This window comes from Cyclopterus lumpus, chromosome 24, assembly GCF_009769545.1.
Source record: "Cyclopterus lumpus isolate fCycLum1 chromosome 24, fCycLum1.pri, whole genome shotgun sequence".
NCBI lineage: Eukaryota > Metazoa > Chordata > Actinopteri > Perciformes > Cyclopteridae > Cyclopterus > Cyclopterus lumpus.
This window is the reverse complement of record NC_046989.1, coordinates 10,129,749-10,154,083: the sequence shown is the minus strand read 5'-3', so window position 1 is coordinate 10,154,083 and position 24,335 is coordinate 10,129,749. Positions and strand designations below refer to the sequence as shown.

At 41.8% G+C, this 24,335-nt stretch overlaps 1 protein-coding gene across 1 annotated transcript in view; it reads left to right on the top strand.

Annotated features, from left to right (window-relative positions):
* Positions 1-24,335, top strand: part of gphnb (gephyrin b) — an 84,112-nt gene that overhangs the window by 26,402 nt on the left and 33,375 nt on the right. Inside the window, 6 exon segments of the mRNA XM_034527566.1 lie at positions 6,308-6,365; positions 6,472-6,564; positions 10,314-10,408; positions 10,887-10,953; positions 16,897-17,169; positions 19,656-19,790. Of these exon segments, the coding sequence (XP_034383457.1) occupies positions 6,308-6,365; positions 6,472-6,564; positions 10,314-10,408; positions 10,887-10,953; positions 16,897-17,169; positions 19,656-19,790 (721 nt within the window).

Here is a 24,335-nt window from a genome sequence, read left to right as displayed (position 1 = left end):
CTGTCACAATATCACACCAGTCAATACCACTGGAGTGTCACCAGTTCCCCCCCGCTCTGGGACCCTGGACTGATCCATGCTTGTCATGTCCATTACGGTATGTTTATTTTGAGGCTGATGTGTAATATGTATGTGTCAAGTCTGTGTGACACAGAGAGGGAGTGTGAGGAGGCTTGTGCCATGTCTTGTGCGTCACGCTAGACAGAGCGCCAGAGAGTGATTATCCACCGCATGTTTCTTTGTACAGTATGCTGGAGGGAAGGTTTGGAGGGTTTTTTTGTTATGTTTTTTTTTTTCTGTGTGTATCTGCATACATGAATGTGCTTTAAACCACGTGTGTGTTTCTTGTGGGCTTTTTACAGTTGTGTATGTTATAAGGTCATGTCCAGTATTCGCTGTAAGAATCACGACAGGCCAGCATTGATTCGAACATATTTTTAAACATTATTATGGTGCTTTTTTACACACATGTAGTTGTGCTGGTGTAGTTTCCTTCACATACTGGTATCCAGGATATTGAACGTGTTTAATGGTATCTGCAAAGTCTGAAAATATTCAGGAAACATATTAAGATTTAATGTTTATGTTTAGGCAACTCAAAGCACTTGATCGTGGTTCAGTATTGAAAATGTCAATACTGACTGGAAGCACGAGACATGATGAATTTACTTTGGCATCAAAGTTCTTCCCTTTGTACACCCACCCCAGATTTCTAGGAGTCCCAGACTTTGGAAGCTCTAATACTAAAAGAGTTTCACAAGAGTACAGCACTTAAGTGTAAGCAGTGTTTTATTTGCGATATTTTTTATCTAAAATATCTTTGTTTGAGTGAATCTGAGAAGGTATTATTAGTCACAACTATGTCAGTATATTGTCGTGCAGCTAAAATGTCTCTTAGAAAATACGTTCCCATACAGCGAAAGTGCATTGTCAGTTATGTTTCGAGGGAAACATATTTAAAGTTTGTTTTTGAAGTATCATCTTTGATGCGTTTTTTACTTCATCGAACCAAGTAATATTGTTACCTAAACATAACCAAGTAATTGTGTTGTATTTTGTTTTGTATCAATTGTTTAAAACTGCGACGGTAATCCGGGAGAGAATGTTTCTCACAAAAGATATTTGAGTTGTATGGGAACATCATTTTGAAGGGTGGCATAGAAGAAATATAAGAAGTGGCTTCACATCATTTAATATCTGGATACAAATCAAGGAAAGGACTGCACTGGTGGCATCCTAAGGGGCTTTGGATTCCACTTTAATGTCGCCACTATAATAGTTATAGACACCTCTTGTTGTTTCATTTGATTAAAATCAACTTATCATCAATTTTGCGGCCGCCTTATTTTGGTTGGAAAGTTTACTGATGTCATGCTTGTTGGCAAGGGTCTTATCTTCGGGGAAATGAATGGACTTCCTGTGATGGTTGCTGGTATAGCTCAGTGTGGCTGCAGAGTTAAAGGCTCTGGAAAGCACATTGGATGAAGGTGTTGTACACAAGTTAACTAAGAGAGTTGACCTTGGATTAAACAGGGTGCTGTTAAACACTTGATTTGGACCTTCAGACACAGCAGTCAGTGTAAGTGTCCATGTCTGCTCTGCTGCTGATGCGGACCTCCTCTAGCCTGAGATCCTCAATGCCATGTTAATCCACGCCACACCACGAGTCAGCGGCTCCATCAGGTCGACCAGCCGGAACGCTGTGCCCTCAATGTGCCACCCTGCTGTGACAGTGATACATAGACAGAGAGTGAGAGCGGAGAGCGGGGGGGGGGGTGGAGCAGAGGGAGGGAGGGAGTATAGGGGGACGGTACATAACATAAACTATAATCACAGGCACACACACACACACACACACACACACTTTGGCACATGCAATCCATCAGTCTGCCCAGTTTGGCATTCAGGAGTATCCAGAGGTGTGTCAGGTGGAGAGAAAAATTATATGTGGCAAAAAAAAGAGAGAGAGAGAGTATCAGAGGAGGGTGAACAAATGATACTGAGACTCAAGGACACACAGATGAGGCAGGAGGTGGACGTTTACATGTGGGTATCCCTGTGTGTGTATTAGTTTGTTGTATGCATCTTTACTTTTCCAATGTGAGCGAGTAGTTTTGTTTAGGTTTGTGTGTGTAGGTGTTTATGTTTGTATGTTGAAGATTGAGTTTTCCTGCTGAGCCGTCTCTGCCCTTCAGCGACTTGTGTTCTAACAACCTTTGTCAATTTTGCAAATTGTCATGGCTAAAGATATAGAAAGAAGAAATTTACACTTTTATTGATCCCCGTGGGGAAAATCGTCTCTGTATTTGACCCATCCTTAGTTATTAAGGAGCAGTGGGCTGCAGTGAAGCGCCCGGGGAGCAACTGGAGGTTCAGTGTCTTGCTCAAGGACACTTCGACATGCAGCTATGGGGAGAGCGGGGATCGAACCGGGTACCTTGTGGTTACGGTCAGTTTGATAGAAAGATAAAATAAAATGAGAGAGAGACTGTCAGCGATGGCAGTTCTGAACCAGGATATTTATTCTGTAAATAAAGAGAACGCTTCTGGGGTGGAGTGGTCTGCGGAATATTGGTGTGTGCGTGTGAGTGTGTGTGTGCGTGTGCGCGTGCGAGTGTGTGTGTGAGTGTGAGTGTGAGTGTGTGTGTGTGTGTGTGTGTGTGTGTGTGTGTGTGTGTGTGTGTCTGGTTCTGATGCAGTGTGCATGTAGTTCCGTGGCTGTGAGTGGAGTCATGAGAGTGGACCCCCTTGCTGAGCACTCAGAGCTCTCATCACGGTAGGGGTTTGAAGAGGTGGGCTAGTCTACTCCTCCTCCTCTTCCTCCTCCTTCCTTCTCTCTATCAGCTAACATGTTGAGAGGTGACCCCTTGAGAGCTTTCCTACATATGGACGAACCAACAACTCAACTGCAATGCTATTACTGGGAGTGTGGAGATCCTTTCCTCCCTGAGTGTGTATGTAAGAAAGCGAGAGAAAGAAAGAGAGAGTGAGATTGAGTGCCCTGTACAAAGAGCTTGTATTATTAATGAAATCACCCTGGCAGATGGGTCTTATCTTGGAAGTGTCCCACAACCACAAAGATTTGCAGCTGGCTCAAACATGCACACACATACTTTTCCTCTCTCTTGTTAAGTGTGCCCCTGACAGTCTATCGCTCCTTGTTCTCACTCTTTTCACCCCGTGCCTCTCTTTCTCTCTCATCCCGTCTTTCTCTCTCTATCCTCCTCTCTATGCTCGTCTTTTATTCATAGAAAGATTTGGCCAAGGCGTCCAGGCTTTCGGGCCAAAACTACTGCCATGCTCTACCCCCCTCCCCCGTCCCGTCCCCCCCGTCTTCCATTCCTTCCTCCGCCCGCATCAGGATTTGTCCACACCTCGAGCAAAAAGCCTTTATTCCAGGCTGACTACCTCTGGCCTGCAGTTTGAGGAAGAGCTTTATATGTCGTAACCCCCTGCAGTAGAAAGAGACATAGATGGGTGTTGGAGATTAGAATGTTGCAGGCCCTTTCCCCCCTAATAGGCTTCCCTAAATTCAGAGCACATCCACCAAAATACAGCTAGCACTCTATCTGCAAAGAAGCCAGTCATGCTGAAACACATTTATGCACATACTCATATATGTATGTATACTATTCACATACTCATAACTGTATATGCATGAAAGTGTACGCACATGCACAAATATATACAGATGTGTGCATATCAGATGTGCTGACGTGCAACAGCTGCACTTGAACCTGTCCTATTTAGGGTCGCGGGGCGCTGGAGCCGATCCCAACTGACATTGGCCGAAGGCGGGGTTCACCCTGGACAGGTTGCCAGTTTATCACACAGCACACATAGAGACAGACACCACATTCACAGCTACGGGCAATTTTTTAGAGTCTCCAATGAACCTAAGCTGCATGTCTTTGGACTGTTGGAGGAGGCATGAGAGAACCCACGCTGCCCACGAGAGGAGAACGTGCAAACTCCACACAGAAGGGCCACCCGGGATCGGGGATCGAACCCGGGTCCCTCCCGCTGCGAGGTGACAGTGCTAGCCACCCCTTCAAATTCCAGTTGTGTCGCAGTTAATTTCTTGTTGCCATGTATGTGGATGACATCAACGGATAGGAAGTAAACATGGACCCAAGCAGTTGTCTAGCATCACAATTCTGTTTGAAACGGTCCATGTGGTATGCCAACTTTCTTTTAGAGCTAGCTAGCTCTGTTGTAAAATTACAATCCAATTCCTATTCTGCCGACAAAACTCTGATTCTTTTGACATATTTGTTTTAAATTATGATGCAATGTTTACTTGTGTGGACCCCATGTAGAACAGCTGCTGCCTTGGTAGGGGCTCATGGAGATCCTATTTTAATGGAGGTTAAACATTTATGCATCACTGTGTACACATAGCGATACAATGCAGTACACACATTGTATCGCACATATATTGTTCGTTATTCAAATACATCCAGAGGAATACTGTACACATTCTCATACACTGCAGATGTTATACATTTTATAAGGATGCATGCCCACATGTCCGTAAAACATGTTGTGTTTATTGACATGAGCATGCATGCACACATGACTACACAAATTACGCCATGCCCCATGAACATGCCACAGACTCAAAAATGTCCAGTCAGCAACATATTGCTGCCTTCCCACAGAAATGGCATCCCCGATAGTGACAAACAAACATACAACGGCACACACACACTCTCACACGCTCACGATGAACAACACAGCAACTAGAGGCTTCAGGCAGGAGGGGTTGCCTAGGAAACGGTGGGAAGGAACCCTAGTTATTTGTGTTGAGCATATTTTCATTTGGGCTGAAACAGAGAGGCAGAAAAATCCCCAGGAGAGAGAGAGGTGATTTGTCCTGACAGCTCCTTTACTCTCCCGAGGTGCAACACAGACACACACAAACTCAGAAACAGACAAATGCACATGCATGAACACAATCACACACATGCCACCCACCCACCCACCACCGCGCCCCCCAAGCACATCAATAGAAGTAAATCACTCGTGCCATCACATGTCAGCAGGGGGAAGTTTGTGTGTAGATGTTGTGTGTGGGTACGTTATTGGATGCTCTGAGAAGCCCTGCATGTGCAGTGGTTCATGAAAAAGTATGTCTTAAATGATTCTCTCAGACTTCTCTGCCTCTTTTGTCAGAACCTGCATGCATGCTCGCTGCAGTATTTTGGCGCTTACTTGCTCTCCCTTGCTGCTCCGTTGCACAGTTTGAATACCGAGCAGAGACGATGGATTTGGTGAATGACGCTTCCGGGGTGCAGGGTTTCTTCTTTTTACCTCAGTGTGTGAAGAGCGAGAGTTTGTGTGTGGATAAAGTCAGAAATGCAGAGAAATAGCAGATGCTTTCATGTTCACGGAGTTCATTTGGTATTTGTCTGAGGGAGGGCCTTATGTCGTTTAAGTGGGAAACATGATGCAGTAGTCTCCCAAAAATAGCGCTCCTTAAAAAAAATGAAAAGGGTTACATAAGGGGTGTCTGTGCAGAGCCTTCACCTTGAGCCTGGGGTTGTTCTTTTTGGGGTGTCGTTCACAATTTGGCCACAGGAGGTCACCCTGGATCGCTGTCCTTGTTAGAGCTCCCTCTTCAGTAGGCCGTCCTGTAGAAAATCCTATCAGGAGGGGATGTTCAAGGGCATTCTCTCTCTCCTCCTTACTTGCTGTTATGTTCATATGTCTCTCTTTCTCTCTTTTCTGTCTCACTCACTTGACACTTGTGTTTCTTTCTCTCTTTCTTTGTCATCTGTTCTCTTTTTTTTTTTCTTCTCCATCATCAGTAATTTCACAGGCCTGCATTCCCTTGAATGACAGATGTATGGTTACTTAAAAGTCCTGTGTTCTGTCAGAACAGGAACTGCAGAACAGGCATTGACAATCAGTCAGACAAACACCACATTTGCAAGTTTTGGGATGCATGTTTGGGTCTTTTGTAGAGGGGTGTTTCCTCCTTTACTACTCTGAGAAATATGGAGGTGAGCCCACAATATCCCAGAACTGGTACTTAACCTGCTGATCCACTGGGATACTACATGTATGGCAGCAGGACAGTGCATATGGTGCAACTGGTCCTGCTGAGTTTAAGCTCTCCACTTCTGCTTAAAGGTAAAAGTAAACACTGACCTCTGACAAGGTCCATATAGTTCCCTAGCTGACCTTTCTAGCCTCCCTGTAGATCGGTGACAAGACAATAGAGGATTTTCTTGCAGGGATCAATAAAGTATCTAATACGTTAATAACTGTATCTGTAATCTAATGGCTTTCTTCCGTTTCTCAGGTTGGGGGGTATGATCACAGCCTACAAGATAGTGCCTGATGAGATAGACGAAATCAAGGTATGTGTCTGGTTATTTACTGTATCTGTCTTTCTGTTGTTTCATCCATAATGATGATTTACTCAATTACAATTAATCATTTGTATGTGTGTGCGTGTGTGAACAGGAGACTCTGGTGGATTGGTGCGATGAAAAGGAACTTAACCTTATCCTCACTACCGGAGGCACCGGCTTCGCTCCGAGAGACGTCACACCAGAGGTGGGTTTTCTGACGGCGAGCGTTGGAATTAATTCACATTTTTTTGTTTGCAGGATGTAAATTGTATAATGAAGCTCGACAGTTGTATTAAAATACAGCCAGAAACATGTTACATACAAATCAAGAAGGACAACTTGGGGTGAAATATAGTTTGGTACAAGGTCAAAGGTCGGGAAGTAATTTGAACTGCAATAGAGCGATGATCATACTGTATACCGATGATACTGAAGATATGTGTCTTACAGGAAAATTCATTTGAACGTTAGATCCCTCCTGTTACTTCACTCAGAGATCCTCAGCCTGTTTTTGCTGATTACACACATGTGTTGCACCACTGATTAACACAGCGTAATCAGCCTCATGGCCACATGGGAAATAAAGAGGCAGATGTTAGATCCTTATTGATTCACTTTTTTTAAAAAGATATGGGATCATGTAGCAAGCAACTCAAAATAATGGGTGTCATGTGTCTGGTGATAGTATAATGAGTGAACTCCAGGAGAGGAGGTCTACACACACACAATGTCAGGTTTCCTAATTTTTTATTGTTCTGACACACATTATTTTACACTTGAAATCAATGTCGGAACTAAATATTTCAGATGTCAACCTTGCATTATAAACGCTACACCATTCTCATCCAATAGGATCATGTGGATTTTTAAGTACTAAAACTGCAATCTCCCCATATTTTTTATTATATCTCGCATGCCATATTCATTGTTTCTACCCCACCAGTTCAGTAAAAGGGGAAACTCAATAACATAAACTATTTTATTGCAGGCTTCACAAACTGGTTTAATGTAGTTCTGTTCTTATCTATTATTTTTGTTTCCAATACCCATACTGCCATACTTGGGTATGTCAAATGCAGTATGACAAAAATAACAGGATTTCTGTCTGCATCCGGTCGCATTTTGCAGCATGATTTCTGGCTATACCGACCCACAATCACATTCGTCTGATATATGAGCAAAGGTGCAATGTTATGAGGGAGGAGTAGTATGTCCCAATCGAATACATACTGCATTCAAAAGTACGTACTTTGTAACGGCAGCTGCAGTATGTACTAAAAGTAAATAAAGAATAAGTGCAATGGGTTTCATTTCAACATAAAATACAAAGTTTTAAAGTGTGTAAAGACTTTATACACAGTCTACTATACCGTGAAGGCAGTATACTACTCTATATACATGTAAGGATCGACGATTCGTCTTTCTCATCTCTTCCTCGTGTCACACACTTGTTAACCACAGAACTTTAATGAAAACCGTTTTTTGGGGATTTAGAGATACTTTGGTTGCATGTACTCAGCCAACCTCACACACACACACACACACACACACGCACACATGCACACACACTCACATACAAGCAATTTGGCTGGGGATGAGCTGTGATTCTGAGCGGTATCATTGGTCCTCATCAATCATAGGAGGCAGCACCAGCCTTCCTGGAAGAGGGAAGACACATACAAACTGTAGTCACTGATAATACCGGCTATCTGATTCAGCCCTGTATGCTGGAGACAAGGACATCTCAGTATGTCACTGTGTGTTTGAAGGCTGTACAAGACACATATGACGGTATTTAGTTTTAGCTGAAAGCAGTAAAATGTCTTTAATCTAATCAAAGAACACCATTTTTGTTTTTACATTTCATGTCATTTAGCTGACGCTTTTATCCAAAGCGACTTACAGTCATGTTACATTCATACAGTGTAGACACAACTACAGCGAACAATTCATACGGACCTGCTAACCACTGACCCACAGTCCACTGACCCACATATTGTGTTAACACAGTGTGTTTACATTATTTGTGAGATGGGATATCATTAGATATAAACCAGCAGGGATACATTTTGGTTTTCAGAGGTGGTGGTTGTGTCCATTTAACTTTCCAAGAACATAACCGGCTCAAATGTAGCTCAGTTACCTTTTATCTCAACATTTTAATGGTTTGCAGCCGCCTGTTTGTTGTCTTGCTTACCGACGAGTCGTAACGACTACTAGCAATTAATAGTGATTATGTATTCTACTCCATTAATACCACACATCTCATTTTCTCTCAGAATTGTATGAGATCATGCTTCTTCGCTCCTTACGTTTGCAGCAGATATTTTGGTGTTTTACATTTAACATTTGAACATTTCTCTTGTTTCAGTTAAACTTTAGAACTGCATGCACCTCATGTAAATCCACAATAAGGCATGGAGCTCGATCTCTTCCTGTTAGCCACGTCCAGAAGATATATTCTCGATGAATTGCTTTCCTCAAGTGACCTTGATCTCTGGTGATTAGCCCACGGCTCACGTAGCATGAAGGATGTATGGGCTCAAATATTTAACAGGACTGAACTTTCCCTAAAAAGGCATGCTTTGCGTCAGATCACTGATGGTGAAGGAAACACCTAAATCAAAGCAGTGCCTACTTTCTTTTACACAGATGTTGCATGCTTGCAGAGAATATTTCATTTAAAAATGTGTTTGATTTCATCACATACACTCGAAGTACTCCCCCTTATCTTACCCACATCATACATATAATTATGTTTTTTTTGTTCTTGCAATTAGACAAAAGCAGAATATGACCAAATGCATACAGTCTGTCATTTCATACTTTGTCTAAATGCATGCCTGTTGTATCAAACAAATTCATCTTCCACTTCTACCAATCAAAAACTTTGTATGATGAGGTATGACTCCGGCCTCACCCCTCCCTTCTCTCTCCGTCCTTCCCTCTTGATTCTATCGCACCCCTCCTCCGTCCCTCCCACACTCTGTCCCTTATCCTCATCTCTCTCCCCTCTCTCCATCTCCATCCTCTCCTGAGTCCAAGCCCACGATGCTCATCAGTGGCTCCTCATCTCTTTGAAGTCTTTTCTCTCCCCTCTCCCTCACTAATGGTGCGTTTGAAGTGTCATTCAACTCAAGGGCACCCAACACACACACACAGCTGGAGGAGAAGGCACTATCTTCTCTGCTATCTATCTGTCAAGAACGTGCCGTATCAACTGCAGTCCCACATGTATACACACTCACACATACATGTGCAACACATGCCTTTGTTGCACATGTCTCCTGCAAAGATGATGAAATTTAACCCTTGCTGGGATAAACCCCCAGGCTGTAGAATCAATGAATTTCACATTGAACTCTTTTATTGCACTGGCTGACGAAGAAAAAGACATATTCCTCTATTGATTTCAAGGATTTGACCTATCTTGATTGCTAATGGTGGATGCAGACAGGTCAGATAAGGATTTCCCAGCCTTCAGACTATCATAAGATGGATTGTGCAAGAGTAAGTCATTTGAAGGGCAGTCCATATGTTTTTAGTCAAGACATGCATTCAGGAGGTTGTTGTAGGAGTGTGTGATGATTATCAGTATTTCTTGCTCATTTGTCAGATTCAGATCACTTACTTCTTTACTTACTAATATTGTCCATCAAATGGTGACATCCATCTCTTCATATGAAACTGTCCTTTAATTCGAACGTGATTACATTCTCAGGAATGAACAGCGCTACGGTGTTTTTGGAGGAACAGCGACATGCCTTTCTCTATACTATAGAGTTTACATTAGTAGTATTTACGTAGTTAGTACTATTTACGTAGCACTTTGTAAATGCTTTATTCAAAGGCTGTGATACATTGTTTAAAAAATACTTAAAATGGACACGTGCTTAGTTAGATTATGATCACACTAACAACCCTCCTCTTTATTCTTCTTCTTCTTCTATCCAGGCCACTAGGGAGGTGATAGAGCGCGAGGCTCCAGGGATGTCTCTGGCGATGCTGATGGGGTCCCTCAACGTCACACCACTAGGCATGCTCTCCAGGTCAGAAACACACACCTTCACATCTGACACACAACCAAAACACACTTAGTTTTATTGACATCATTTTCAATTGATTAATGTATATAATCGTTAATTTAAACCTAGCCTCATAAAGACACAGTGCACATGTTTAAACATATACTGTACAAGCTGAGACAAACACACATAAATCCACAGCAACACACATAACAAGCAGTACATGATAAAGTTGAAATGTCCCGTGACCTCACATTTTAATGACTGGCAGTTATTCCAGTAGAGTCTTAAAGATGAATATTATACATTGTGACTCCCTCGGGTTCATTAGAGAGGACCATCCCACCTTTTCATGTAAGACAAAATGGTGAATGAGTTAATTTCATGCCTGTGATAAAGGGCAGCACACTGGGATACACCGAATCAAAGCTTTAAGGTGGGGGGTAGAGGCATATATCCCTTTCTTCCTCTGTATTCATATACACTTCCTCCGGTGTTGCAGACCTGTGTGTGGTATCCGAGGGAAGACGCTCATCATTAACTTACCAGGAAGCAAGAAGGGCTCCCAGGTAGGAAACCCGAGAGATGACCTTTCTCCAGTGGCTGATAGTGTTAGGTGTCGTTAGTCAAATGCATAGAAAGAAACAAATACACCTGCTGTGCTTGTTTTTGTCCTTAAAATAAATACACATTTGGGTTGGGGGTTAGAACTTCTGTCCCCACGTTAAAGTGTCCTTGAGCAAGACACTAAACACCTGAAGGTTAGGCCAGTGACTGCTGCCATCAGTGAGCTTTGGATAAAAGCACCACATACAGTCCATATAGACAGTGAAGACAAAACCTCCTTTTTGATATTGGGACTGTTTCAGATCCCAGTAAATGTATGTTTAACAGTATAATACTTACGAAGTATAAACGCAAACAATTGGCTCTGTGTCAGTGCTGCAACTAGTGCAGCTATGACCCGTTTGTATGGACAGCCTGAGCTTAGCATTGTGCTAGTCATGTGCAAAGGTCAACTTTGCTTTAGACTATCACTTGCAGATCGTTTATGATGCAGAAATGAATCTACATGCAGTCATTATAGGTGTGTGTTTATGTACGCAGCATGTGTAAGATGTGTGTATGGATCTGAGTGTGTGCCTTTGTTTGCATTCATTTTCAATGATTAGTCAATGTTGTGTAGATTCTTTGAGTTTGTTTTTTAATGGTACATTTGTAAGTTTCTGTGTATTGATGTAATTCTATCTGAACAAAGGTACAGCTGCAGGGTGTGTGTGTGTGTGTGTGTGTGTGTGTGTGTGTCCACCCACGGCTGTCTCTGTGTCCCCCTCCATCTGTCTCCCTCTCTGTTGTGCTGACCTGCACATCTGTCTCTGTCTCGTTACGCGCCTGCTTCTCCTGATCGATTTTAGTATTTCTTTTAATCAATTACGCCACCTCTCCCCCATCTGCTGCCATATTAGTGTCTCCCTCATCAACCCCCAGTTAAAGTTAACGGCACAAGCCCATTGCAGGCTTTTATTACGATGATCTCCTGTCATAAAGATAGCGCTGAAGTCCAGCTGAGCTAGCCAGACAAAGGGCCTTGTGTCAGAGTTTCAGCTCGTTTGGTCTTTTTGGCCTAATTTACACTGCAGATAAAGTTTTTCTCATATGCTTTCAGATAGTGAACGATTCAATCACAGTTTTGTGTATTGTACGTGTTGTGGTTTGTATTTTATCCATATTGTAATGATATCTGAGTTTTCACCTTTTATAGATGATTTCGGTGAGGATTATTTTTAGCCATAAAGGTGGTGGTCTGGAACATCTCCAATGTGACCTGCTGGACTGATCTATAAACATCATGACTTTGAATGGAAACTTTGTGTTCTATTAATGCTTTTATGAAAACATGAATTTGTGTTCATTTAAGAAATAGGATATAAATGAAAATGCACAAAGAAAAAACATTTTCCAGTGATTTCATATACAGTATATATATGTTCCGACACTTCATCAAAAATGAATGAGCAATTTGAAGCAGTCGAGGAAGATATGTTATGACATTTAGTTGTTTTGCTTTGCAAATACTGGATCCTACGTTTCCCATAATGCTACTCAATTGTGCATATTTTTAAATCTTTCAAACTCCGCATCCCAACTTCATAACACAGACTTTCTGTTTAAGATCTGAAAAGTCCAATCTGAGATAACCCTGATGTGCACCTTTAATGCATTTTGAATTTGTCTTCATAGCAAAAATATGGCAGCCAACCTTTACAAACCTAAATTGGTCAAACTGCAGTTTAATGTTATACAAATTAAATTACAATGTTGGCTAAATAAAACAGAATATTAGTGTTGCACTCTATGAAATATGCTCACATTTTTACCTTTGATAAAAGATACGAAAGAAAGACTTTCTGTCGTGGCGTTTCTATTCTCGGACATCACATGAGGACCTGCAGCTGTAATGTTGCTGCCAGGTGTTGTCTACAGTTTTACCCTCAGGAATAGCCATGTATAACTCCACCAGTGATGGGCCGTCAGAGTCAGCTAAGCCTTCTCTGCTGGCCTGAACAGAATCACAAAGCTATAGCTATTTTATAATGTCATTTTTTTTCTCACAAATACACTACATGTATTATAATTATTGTTCCCTAATAGCTTATTTTCTCATTGCACAGCTCCTGTCTTCCTCTGTTGCTCTGCTTCCAGCCTGCAGCGCTGCTTCCAGTTTTTCAGACTTTTCAGATTTCACCTCTATGTCTCTATGTAAGAAGAGAGGCCCGAGGCCTTCTAGGTAGCCTTAGCAGATTAAAGTACATGGGGACGTTATCGTTGATTGTCATCGTCTTCAACCAATCAGATCTTTAGTTTGACATGCTCAGCGTATTCTTTGACGTGCAGAGCTATCTTGGTAGCCTGTAAGTACGTCAGCATTAACGTGCGCTGTGATTGGTCAGTGGGCCAGCGTGACTTTTGTCCAACAGAAAACGAGCTAGCAGAACTCAGTAGTAGCAAGAAGAGTGCAGGTTGAAACATGTAAGATAAGTCATTTTTAGTGTTTTGCTTGGTGTTTTATTACCTAGCTGGGTTTTTTAACACACAATGGCTGAAGGAGGAGGAGAAATGGACTTGGTGGCAGATTTACTGACAACGCCTTTCTCACGGAGGACGTTTCAGGAAACTATATTTTATTATATAGTTAATATCGTTCCTTCTGATGTGAATAATATTTGAATGGCTCGTGCTCTTGACTATGCAGTGTTTTAGTGTTGCAGTTTTGTTGGATTGTTTTGTTATAAATAAATGTGACTGGTTCTTTTGTTAATTACGTTGATGTGGACTACATGCATTGTCCGTTATTGACATCCCGTCATGCGCGTATTTATGTATATGCACTCTGTAGTTAGTGTATTTGTAGGTGTTGTGCTTCAAGTAACATTTTATTTCACTTGTCAAATGTTGCAGTGTTATGTGAATATGATAACCTGTAGCTGTGGTGTCATAATGAGGTCATTAGGTTGTTCAGCTGTAGTAAGACGGCACAGAAGGCGCAGGTAGAAAATGCACGGCCCGCCACTGAACTGCACTGATGCATTTGTTAGCTGAAGCGAGCATATTTAGGCCCCTCGCACCAATAACGACTGACTTGAAATTTGACACACATGTCCAGTTCTGTCTGCTCTACAAACAAGTAAATCAGAGCATTAAGTTCCGCCTACTTAGATTTTCCATCATTTTGCATTTTGTTTCATTCTATTCAAACACTAGGGGGCGATGCAGTTAATGTCTGCATGTTTAGCCATTTTTCATCATTTTCAAGTGTTGTACGAACTTAAATTTTATGAAATCAACTTCAAATTTGTGACAATATGTGACAAATAGCATCCGATTCACATGACATTTACCTGATGTTGTCTAGAGTTGATATAGAGCAACATAATGCTGACTCATGTTGTCTAGCACCCCACAGTGGATACAGGAAGTGGTAGACTTTTTGCAAAGCATAATTTTCAGCGTCATTCCATGCAGGAAACGAATGTCTAACTCGTAGGCGCGTTGTCCCACAGTCGCAGACATTCTCAGCCGCATAAGCCAGCATCCCACCAATACGCCCGACGTGCGCTAATGTGCGAGGCCCCGTACATCGCTGCTTGCAGCTTTAACTTTTTTTTGGGCGATGATGCAGGGATGATATTTACCTGTGGGGAAGACATTTTTACCCACTGTGATGACATTTCTGTATAATGGGAAAGCTTTGTTTTTTAGTAAAAGAAAAAACACAGAAACTAATTATGAAACATGATGACTGTTACAACATTTGTCAGGTACTTACCCCCAACCACAATGACATGACACTGATTTTTAATAAGAAGGAAGTCATAAATGATAAATGAGTCATACATAATTGTGCAGTAATTTGCAATGAAAGCACAATGGTTAAAGGGAATTGTGACTCTTCTATCTCATAGTCCATCATCAAACTGCATACACTATGCACTATGCCCCCCCCCCACACACACATACACACATACAGTTATTTTAAATTAAGTTTCTTGCAACTTTTGTGGTTTAGAAATTGAAGAATGTCCCCCTGTATTACTTAAATATTTCAGAAGTGGCCATTTCTAGTCTTTTCTTACTCTCTTTTTCTCACTCTTTCTTCTCAGTGTCTCTCCAAATCTGTCTCTTTTCATATCTCGAGATCTCATCCTCCCTGTCTCACTCACTCTTTCCCTTTCTCTCTGTCTGTCCTACTCTCTCGTCATCTCCTGCAACCCCCCTCTCAAAACAGCAGTGCCTTCCCCTCATCCTCCATCCTTCTCTCTCGTTTGTGTTTATCATCCGCTGGCAGTATATCCAGGGATTCTGCTCTTTAGTGTTCTTGACAGTTACTCTCCTCCAGGACAAAACAGAAAATAAGAGCAGAGAAGAAAAAAAAAAACACTCCTGACGTACCTAAAACAATTCCCTGCAAACAATGAAAGCAAAAAGGGGAGAGGAGGAATGTCTCCAGGCTCTTGACACTATCCTCACTCCTTCTTTTGCCCAATCCTTCTTCACTTTCACTCCCTTCCCAATCTTCCAAAATGTTCAGATGTGGGCTTCCAACACCCCAGCAAGAGGCATAAACAGTCTACAGTTCGCTGTGGGGTTTGGGAGGTGTGTGTGAGTGAAGGCGGGGTTATGGGTGGAAAGGTTAGCTTGCGGCTACACAGCAGGGCTGGCAAGTTCGTGGTAACCCATTCAATCTCTTTCATGTCTTTGTTTTATGTTTCTTGAACAGTGGTGGAGGATGCTATTCTTGGCATGCATGCATCCGTGGATCTATGGGATTTTAAATTCAGTGAAATCAAAGTTAACATCGTCGTGTTTAATCCAGCCTGTGATATGCACACTTAAAATGGGACGGGAAGTGGAGAGGTTGCTCAGAATGCCAGTTTGCAGCCAGCGTAGATACTGTAAAGCGTGGGGGCGATTAATAATGTATCTTCTCAATGCTTAAAATAGACAGGAAGATAAATAATTTCACAGATTAGCTCTTGTCTTTGGAGTGAGGAGAATGGAGCATTTAGCCTTGCCGAGGAACCCACAGGCACACTAACACCCAGAGAGACACTGGAGAGTGGAAAGGAGATGGAGGGAGCAAGGAATGAGCTCAAGCTGTTATAAATATGGCCAGAAGGAGGCGCTGTGATCTGCTGCTTCAAGCAGGTTCACACACAGTATTACTGGTTAGAGCACTGTAGATCACAAATACCTTAACTACAGAGGGAGCACGCCCTTCACTGGAAACAGATTGACTGTAAATTAGAGAAAGGCCTTTCTTTCTAACTTTCCCTGTATTTGAGTTTAATTGATCATATTTGTGTGAGATGATCAACACATCCTCCCTGTTGACTTGTTGCCTTGATACATTCAGAATAATCTACACTTCCACAGCACTTATTTCACAAGTAGTAATGTCATACTCAACAATCTGTTGATCTTATTGTTTTCTATTTTCCAAAATGTGTTTTCTTTCACTAGATATTTCCCAGTTCCCAATATTCAATTCAATTCAATTCAGTTTATTTTGTATAGCACAAATTACAAATTTGCCTCAGAGGGCTTTACAATCTGTACACATACGACATCCCTGTCCCAGGACCTCACATCGGATCAGGAAAAACTCCCAAATAATAGAAAAAACCCTTTCACAGGGAAAAAAGGAAGAAACCTTCAGGAGAGCAACAGAGGAGGATCCCTCTCCCCGGATGGACAGATGCAATAGATGTCATGTGTACAGAATATTCCACTTTTTATAACACATATATATCACACAACTTCTGGCTAGTACCATACATTATCCCTGATGGGCTAATGAAGTCAAGGTAGCTGAAAACATTTGGTGGGTTGTGAGGCATTGTGTGTGAAACAGCTGCAGGAAGTGTTGAGTTTCCATGACAGAAGCTCAACTCTGATAAAAAAACATTATTTAGTGAAGAAATACAAAAGTCTCTGTCCTTCTACGCTTCCAGGAGTGCTTCCAGTTCATCCTGCCAGCGCTGCCGCACGCCATCGACCTCCTCCGGGACGCGGTGGTGAAGGTAAAGGAGGCGGCGGACGAGCTGGAGGACCTGCCGTCGCCACCCCCTCCCCTCTCGCCGCCGCTTAACAGTTCGCCCTGCCGCCAGACGGAGGACAAGGGCGTGCAGTGCGAGGAGGACGATGATGAGAAGAAGGACAGCGGTGTGGCGTCCACCGAGGACAGCTCCTCCTCCCACATCACCGCCGCATCCATCGCTGCCAAGGTACCAGGGCGGAGGAGAGGAAAGGGGAGGGGTTTGCTGTTGCACTTTTCATCTGACTTCATCCATTTCAAACGGTCATTTATACACATTCATACATGCCATTCATAAACGCATGTGCTGTAGGTTGCATTTTTACATCAATACGTCCTTACCAAAGATGATTTAAAAGACTGTTGCTGAAAACAATAATGGCTTGCAGCATGTACAGTACAGCATCTACTTTGGAGTTTAGATTTCCTGAGAAAGCTGGACTACAAAAGCAAGAAGTTAGTCTCTTCAGTAAAGGCCAAGGATACAAAGGGAAGGTCGAGAGCAAACAACCAACATTGTTGGCGGTAACAGTGGTGTTAATAGAAATGTGGTCTTAAAGGGACAATACAATGTTTACAATGTGTCCTACTGACACAGAATAATACACAGGGCATGTTATTTGTCTTTCATGTCTACATGAAACAAGTAGGTTGACATACAAAATACAAAGACATATTGTTGTTTTGATCTTTGGCAGATACATGTTAACAGGAAAGTTGACTGGTTGTTTGAAAAACACTTAAATTAGATGAAGTATAAATGTGTGAAATACACAGTGCACTTTTATCAGAAATGCCATCACTCTTTGAAGGAGTTGTAGCATGTTAGCATAATTGGAGCAGATTCAGGTTGTTAAAGGGCTGTCATGATGGTATTATACCAAAGGTACACAATTACTCTGAACATAACACATTGATGTTTAAAAATAGCACCTTTTTAGATGATAGATTTACTGTTTTTCAACCCATACACTAAAAAAGTGTCTCTGCTGGTGCTTTCTGCTGGTCTTGAATGTGGACTAGGCAATACTGTATGCCTTCATGACAAATCTCAGTACACAGTCAAACATTTCTATTTTGGGAGTTTATTCCTATGAAATTTGCTACGTGTAATATAGCGTAAAAAGTTTGACTTCTGAGTATAGTATTCAAATAAAATTACCCAGATTTTCCAGCAATCTTCTGCATCTATGGACCCATAGAGCAAGAGCACTAGTGTCCTTTAACCCCGCCTCCCAGCTCTCAGGCTCAATCACATGAACAGAGGCAGGAAAATAACTCTGGATTTGGCACTTTAAAACTTCAAGGACCTAATGAGTTCAATACGAGCTATTACAGTGTTCGTATTAGGGAGTTGATTTACTTTTTTAAATAATTAGCTCATTTATATACTTCTCTTTCCCAATTGACATTTGGCCACTATGTAAAATTAGCTTTAAAGTCCAGCACTCTCTCTGGCGGCTTTAAATCAAACATTGAGGTGTATGCCTGTTATCTCTTACTTAGACTTTGTTTAACAATGAGCATCCAAATGCAAATAGGTCGTAAATATATGCAATACAGTATTTCTCTACTTTACAAGACGACCCAAATGCTCTATTAAATATTTTCATGTAGCATGGGTTTACTGAGGGTTTCTCAGGATACATCTGTTATATCTTCCATAATCTGGTAAACAAAAGCTGCATTTGGAGAAGCGTTTAACATGAGACTGGCCTTGTTGGACATACATGTACATAAGTGGTCCACATGTGTGGAATTGTTTTATGAATTCAGCCTGCTCTCAGATAATTGCAAGCCCTCTTTCAGGTTTTATTGACTTTATTCTTCCTGGCTACATCTTTGCCAGAAGCGATGTAAAAGTAAAGTCAATAAACCCCATGTCAAATGTTCTTTCTGATTATTGTTATCATTATGAGGAGGACACATCTGACTACACTACATTCCCTGTTATTAAAAAGTGATCTTTATCAAGGTTAGAATTTCTTGAGTTGAAAAAGGGTGAATCTCTTCCTTAACATGCGTAAGTTTCTCATGTATCTCTGTGTATCATATATCACAACTGTGTGTCTCTACATACATCTGTGTGTGTGTCTCTACATACGTGTGTGTATGTGTGTGTGTGTGTGTATGTGCGTGTGCGTGCGTGTGTTGTGTGTGTGTGTGTGTGTGTGTGTGTGTGTGTGTGGCCTGTGTCTACTCTGTGCAGTTACATGCACCATCAAGTATCTCTCCATACCCATCATCCTATCCTGCCCTGTCTGCAGCCTGGACCCTGCTTTGTGGCTCTGTTGTCAGGGTAACATCCCACTTCATTGTCCAGTCACAGAAGGATGTTGGTAAGACTCCGCCCCCCGATATCTCATTATTTGTCATCATCACGTCACATTTTTTAGGTCATTTGTCTTTCATCTTCATCAACCCTGTGAGTAGGCGTGGTCGTTTAAGTTTGACTACACTTTAGAGGTGTGGAATTAGTTGTCATCTCGGCTGTTTTTTGTGTCTGTATATAGGTTTGTAGCGTCTATATATATATATATATATATATATATATATATATATATATATGCGTGTGTGTGTGTGTGTCTGGATCTTCAATATGCGTACTCTATGGGTCTTTGGTGTGTGGTGTTTACATGCACGTGTGTCTGGATACGCTTGTGTGTGTGATCTCAGATCCCAGACTCCATTATCTCGCGGGGTGTGCAGGTGTTACCCAGGGATACAGCCTCTCTCAGCACCACGCCCTCGGAGTCGCCCCGCGCCCAGGCCACGTCCCGTCTCTCGACCGCTTCCTGTCCCACACCCAAAGTGAGTACGCGTAAACACACTGCCGCTCAAACATGCATTTAACATGTAACTAATAGATATCCCCATGAAACATACATTAAGATAATTATTTTTATTATGCAAATTAGGAATGATCTAATGCTAACTTTTGGTGAATTGAGAGGAAATTTACAGGTGCAAATAGACAAATAAATAAATAAAAATGTGTATTTGGGATGTGTTTTCTTACACCAGACAAAATAGTTCAAGACTCTCAAAATGTATCATGCATGTAAAAATGTTTCTGCCTCTAGTATCTTGCCGTTTTCCCCCGATAAACTCCATCCTAAACACAAAGTGTCATTACCCTGAATCAGTTAGTACAGGCTTAAAATGCAGGTAGTTCTAAAGTAATGTAAAGCCTTGTGCATTTTATTGTGTTGTAATGTGCAGATTAAATCCCCACATCAACCCCTAATCTGATCCCAATTTTATATTCAACCTAAAACCCCAAATATTAAATCTAAAACTGGCCTTGAAAAGTGCCTTAATCTAAAACTTCTACAGGTTTTCCCCCAGGATATGAGTGAGATAACCTACACCTCCAACTACACACGCTGTATATGCTCCATACACACACACATACAAAGCCTGCCGTAGCCCATTTTTCTGCCTGCTCAGCCCTTCTTTTTGTCTCCCACAGCTCAACTGCGTTTACCTCCACAAACTGGTTATTGTAGCTATGCAGTTTGCTATTTTGGGCTAAAAAAAAATACAGTATGGTTTCTAGTGGATTCACTTTTCTTACTAACAACAGAGATTTCTGATTGTGATTCGTTATTTCATTTCAGTTATTTTGGGGGGAGATAGATTGTCCTACTCCTCTTTTTTCCCTCAACTTTTTTTGTTTATTGCATTTTGGTTTAAATGTGTTTTTCATTTGTATTCATGTCTATGTTCATTTTAATTTAGGTTTAAATTAAAACAAACGATAGTTTCCTGCAGTATCTGCTTACACATCAAAACATGACACACACACTCACGGTCTTGACTGGTGTTCTCTTCCAGTTTCTCAACTTCGGCAAGTGTATGTTTTGTGTCTGTTTCAATATGTCTTATGTGTGAAGCCCCTGTTGGTTGTGTGTGAGTGTGTGTATTTGTTTTCCTGGAGACAGCAGGTTGTGGTTCTCATGCTTGGATGCGTTTGCCTACAGAATTATTCCCCAGGTGTAATTCAACATATTGCAATTCTTTTTAACTATATCCCCTCAATCTGCGTTGTCTGTCCCCGCTTTTATGGGATACTTTAACATTTTGTCAACATGTGGGCCTCTTTTTAGCGCTCATTTTGTAGCCCATATGCACCACATGTTGACGGCTCTCAGGTTAGTTTGGGGCTGATGGAGCCAGTTTGTTATAATGAAGAGTTCTAACTTGTTTAATGTTTAAGTGACAATTATTGATGCAAAAAACATCAAATTGCAATATGAAATGTCCAAGTATCCTTCTATGTTTTCACCAATCTCTCCTGCAGGTTTTTAAAATCCCAAATGGAGTCAACTCTCTCTCTCTCTCTCTCTCTCTCTCTCTCTCTCTTTCTCTCTTTCTCTCTCTCTCTCTCTCTTTCACCTCATCTGTCAGTGTCACGTCTCCATTTGTCTCCCGGACAGCAGGCAGGTGCTATGGGAACAGATGAGAGGGTTGCCATGGGAACAGTGGGATGGGATGTCGGTGGAGGAGGGAGGACGGGTGCATAGGCGGGTCATGAGGCAGAGGAGATCTCCCTCCCTCTCTCTCTGCTCGGTGTTCGTAGAGTGATGAGAGGGCAGCGCTAGAGAGCCGGCTTAACCTGGGCAACACATTTTTTCTTTTGGAAATGTCAATATTTAAATATGCAGTTCAGCCATATGTAAAAACAATCGATCAAGATGTGGAAAACTAAGCAGCAAGTAATGAGATGGCTTACAGAATTTTTTAATTGACTGGCTCAAGCCAGAGCTTTTCTGGGACTTGAACCTGCAGAGGTTTGATTGAAAATCCTTTTACAAGCGTTTGGCAGTAATGTACCTCTTTTGAAATGTTTTAGACATTTTTAGAAGTTTCTAGAAATCTCACATACTCCCTGCAGTACTGCAAAGTACGCCTTAAATAACATTGCAATCGAGTACAGTACAATATAGTTGCACTATGTAATTATACAATATATCTTATTGACAACATTGTGTTCCAGTTTGGTGCTCGATCTTGATTCTATGATCCCGGACGCATTAGTCTGCAGGTTTTTGTAATTTTGTCTGTTTCTTTTTCATTGCACAAATTAGCATATTAGCTTGAAGCTTGAAATGACAACAGCTTAGAAATAGTGTTCTCTTGTAAAAGCTCATGTAGAAATTGTTACTGATTCCCCTCTTGGTCTTAAACCAAATCAGTCTAGGTTTGGGTCCGCCGCTCCAAAATAAATCCCAAATAAGAATGGATGGCAAACACAATATGTTTTTTATTTGGTTCTGGATTAGGCCTGGAGTCTTTCATGGTTTCTGTGGAGACATGCTGAGCGTATAGCATGGCGTTTGGATTTTTTTATTATTTAAACATATTTAAGTAGTGCGCTGAAAGTTATTTCATCTATTCTTTGACCTGGTTTGACCAATAAGCTGACACAACCTGAAAATGACTCTTCAGCCATTGTCTTGGCAGGAGGGCAATTGCCAGTGTTTTATTCAGGATTAACAGAAATATATATGTAACATTGTTTTTGTTTTTATCTTTCTAATTTACTTTTCAGCTATCGGGCCCATGTTGTTGACCAAAAACCTATGCCACCTTTTTTCCTTTATTCCATGTGGTGATCACAGTTTGTGAGATTAATGATGGTGAGAGAGTCTCAGACTTAGCCAAGGTGTTTTCTGACCGCAGCAGAGCTACAGAGTGTAGAGATGTAAATAATTGGACAGTAGGGAGCTTTATTGCTGCTGCTGCTGCTGCTGCTGCTGCTGCTGCTGCTGCTGCTGTCCCAGTGCAGCGATGCTGGCTCCATTGATGCACTGAGGGAGTCCCGGCCCCCTGACCTTGCCCAAATACACTCACCTGTCTCTCCACTGAAGCCTTCTTTGTCAATGGCCCAGTTTGAGCATCCACTTGCCAACCACATTAGTCAGCGTTTGTGTATGACTTTTGCGTGTGTAGACATATGTATGTCTTTGTGCGTGGCAGATAACAGGCAGTTAATGACTTTTCTAGGTATAGCTCTTAGCTTATTTAGATTCTGTCACAGGCTGTTTCCCAGCGACAAGCTGCCATATGTTCTTTGAAATTCCCACGTTGCAAGCGGCTGTCGACAGTATGTACACAATGTCCCCCGAGCCAGAGCCCGAATGGCTCTGTTCACTGATGCATTTCATGTGCCACTGTGTGGCTGTGTTGATTTCTTAGCTTGGTCTTGTTGGCAGCGCTGCGTATGAAGGTACGGGTAGGTCTTAATCTTGTCACCGCCAGAGCTGCTGCTGCGGTTCCCACACAAGCAAAGCAGGAGCACGGATAGAAACATGCATCAATACACACACATCAGCACTTCAGCTCAAGTAGCATTTGCCAAGCTACGATAACATGTGTGTGTACTCACACACACACATGTTATCGTAGCTTGGTAGCTTGTGTGATAGTGTGTGTATGTGTGTGTGCTTTCACTTTTTAAATGTGCACGTAGTCTGTGATGATGGGACTGAATTTTGACCCTATGCATTTGTTAAAATGCTGTATGTGAACATGTCTGTGTTTGTGTGTGTATGTATGTGTCAAATGAGCTCTGTAGCTTTTATTAGGTTTTGCAATTAAGCATAAACCCTGCAAGAACTGATGTCCAATCCTATCTGTCTACAGAGTAACAACTGGGAATACACACAGCACACACACACACACACAGTACATTTGGACACACAAAGTTATCCTTAAGGGAGAAAGTGACTGTCTCATCTCATATGCAGCACACACACACAGCCCACAGCCCAGAAATGCAAGCAGATACAAAAGGATTACAAAATGAGCAGTTCTACAGCCATTCATGTAACCAGATTTTCTTTCTCTGTCACACTGTCTCTGACTTGTGCACACACACACACACACACACACTCACTCACACACACACTCACTCACACAGGCACAAGATACAAGGAGGGTAGTTGTACCCTTCCACTCCTGTGAGCATTTAGTACAGTTATGTAATGGTGAGTTTGGATTAATGAAGCATATGGTAGATGGGGCTTTGACTCAGAGGATGGTTGGCAGTGTGTGCGTGTGCGTGTGCGTGTGCGTGTGCATGTGCGTGTGCGTGTGCGTATGTGTGTGTGTGGTTGTAATGTTTTATGTTCACTCTTTGCTCAGGCACAACCACACAGAATACTACTTACTGCCTTAGCTGGCAGTATATTATAAAATGCAGGATTGTTTTACAAGCTCAAAACATAATTTCCAGTTGCACTACAGAGACATATTTTTCAACCTGTCTTTTCCTACTTTTGTTCATTTGACTAAGGACTGAAGTAGTCTGCTAGAAACGTCTGCAACTGTTGGCAGATTCTTAGGTAGTTA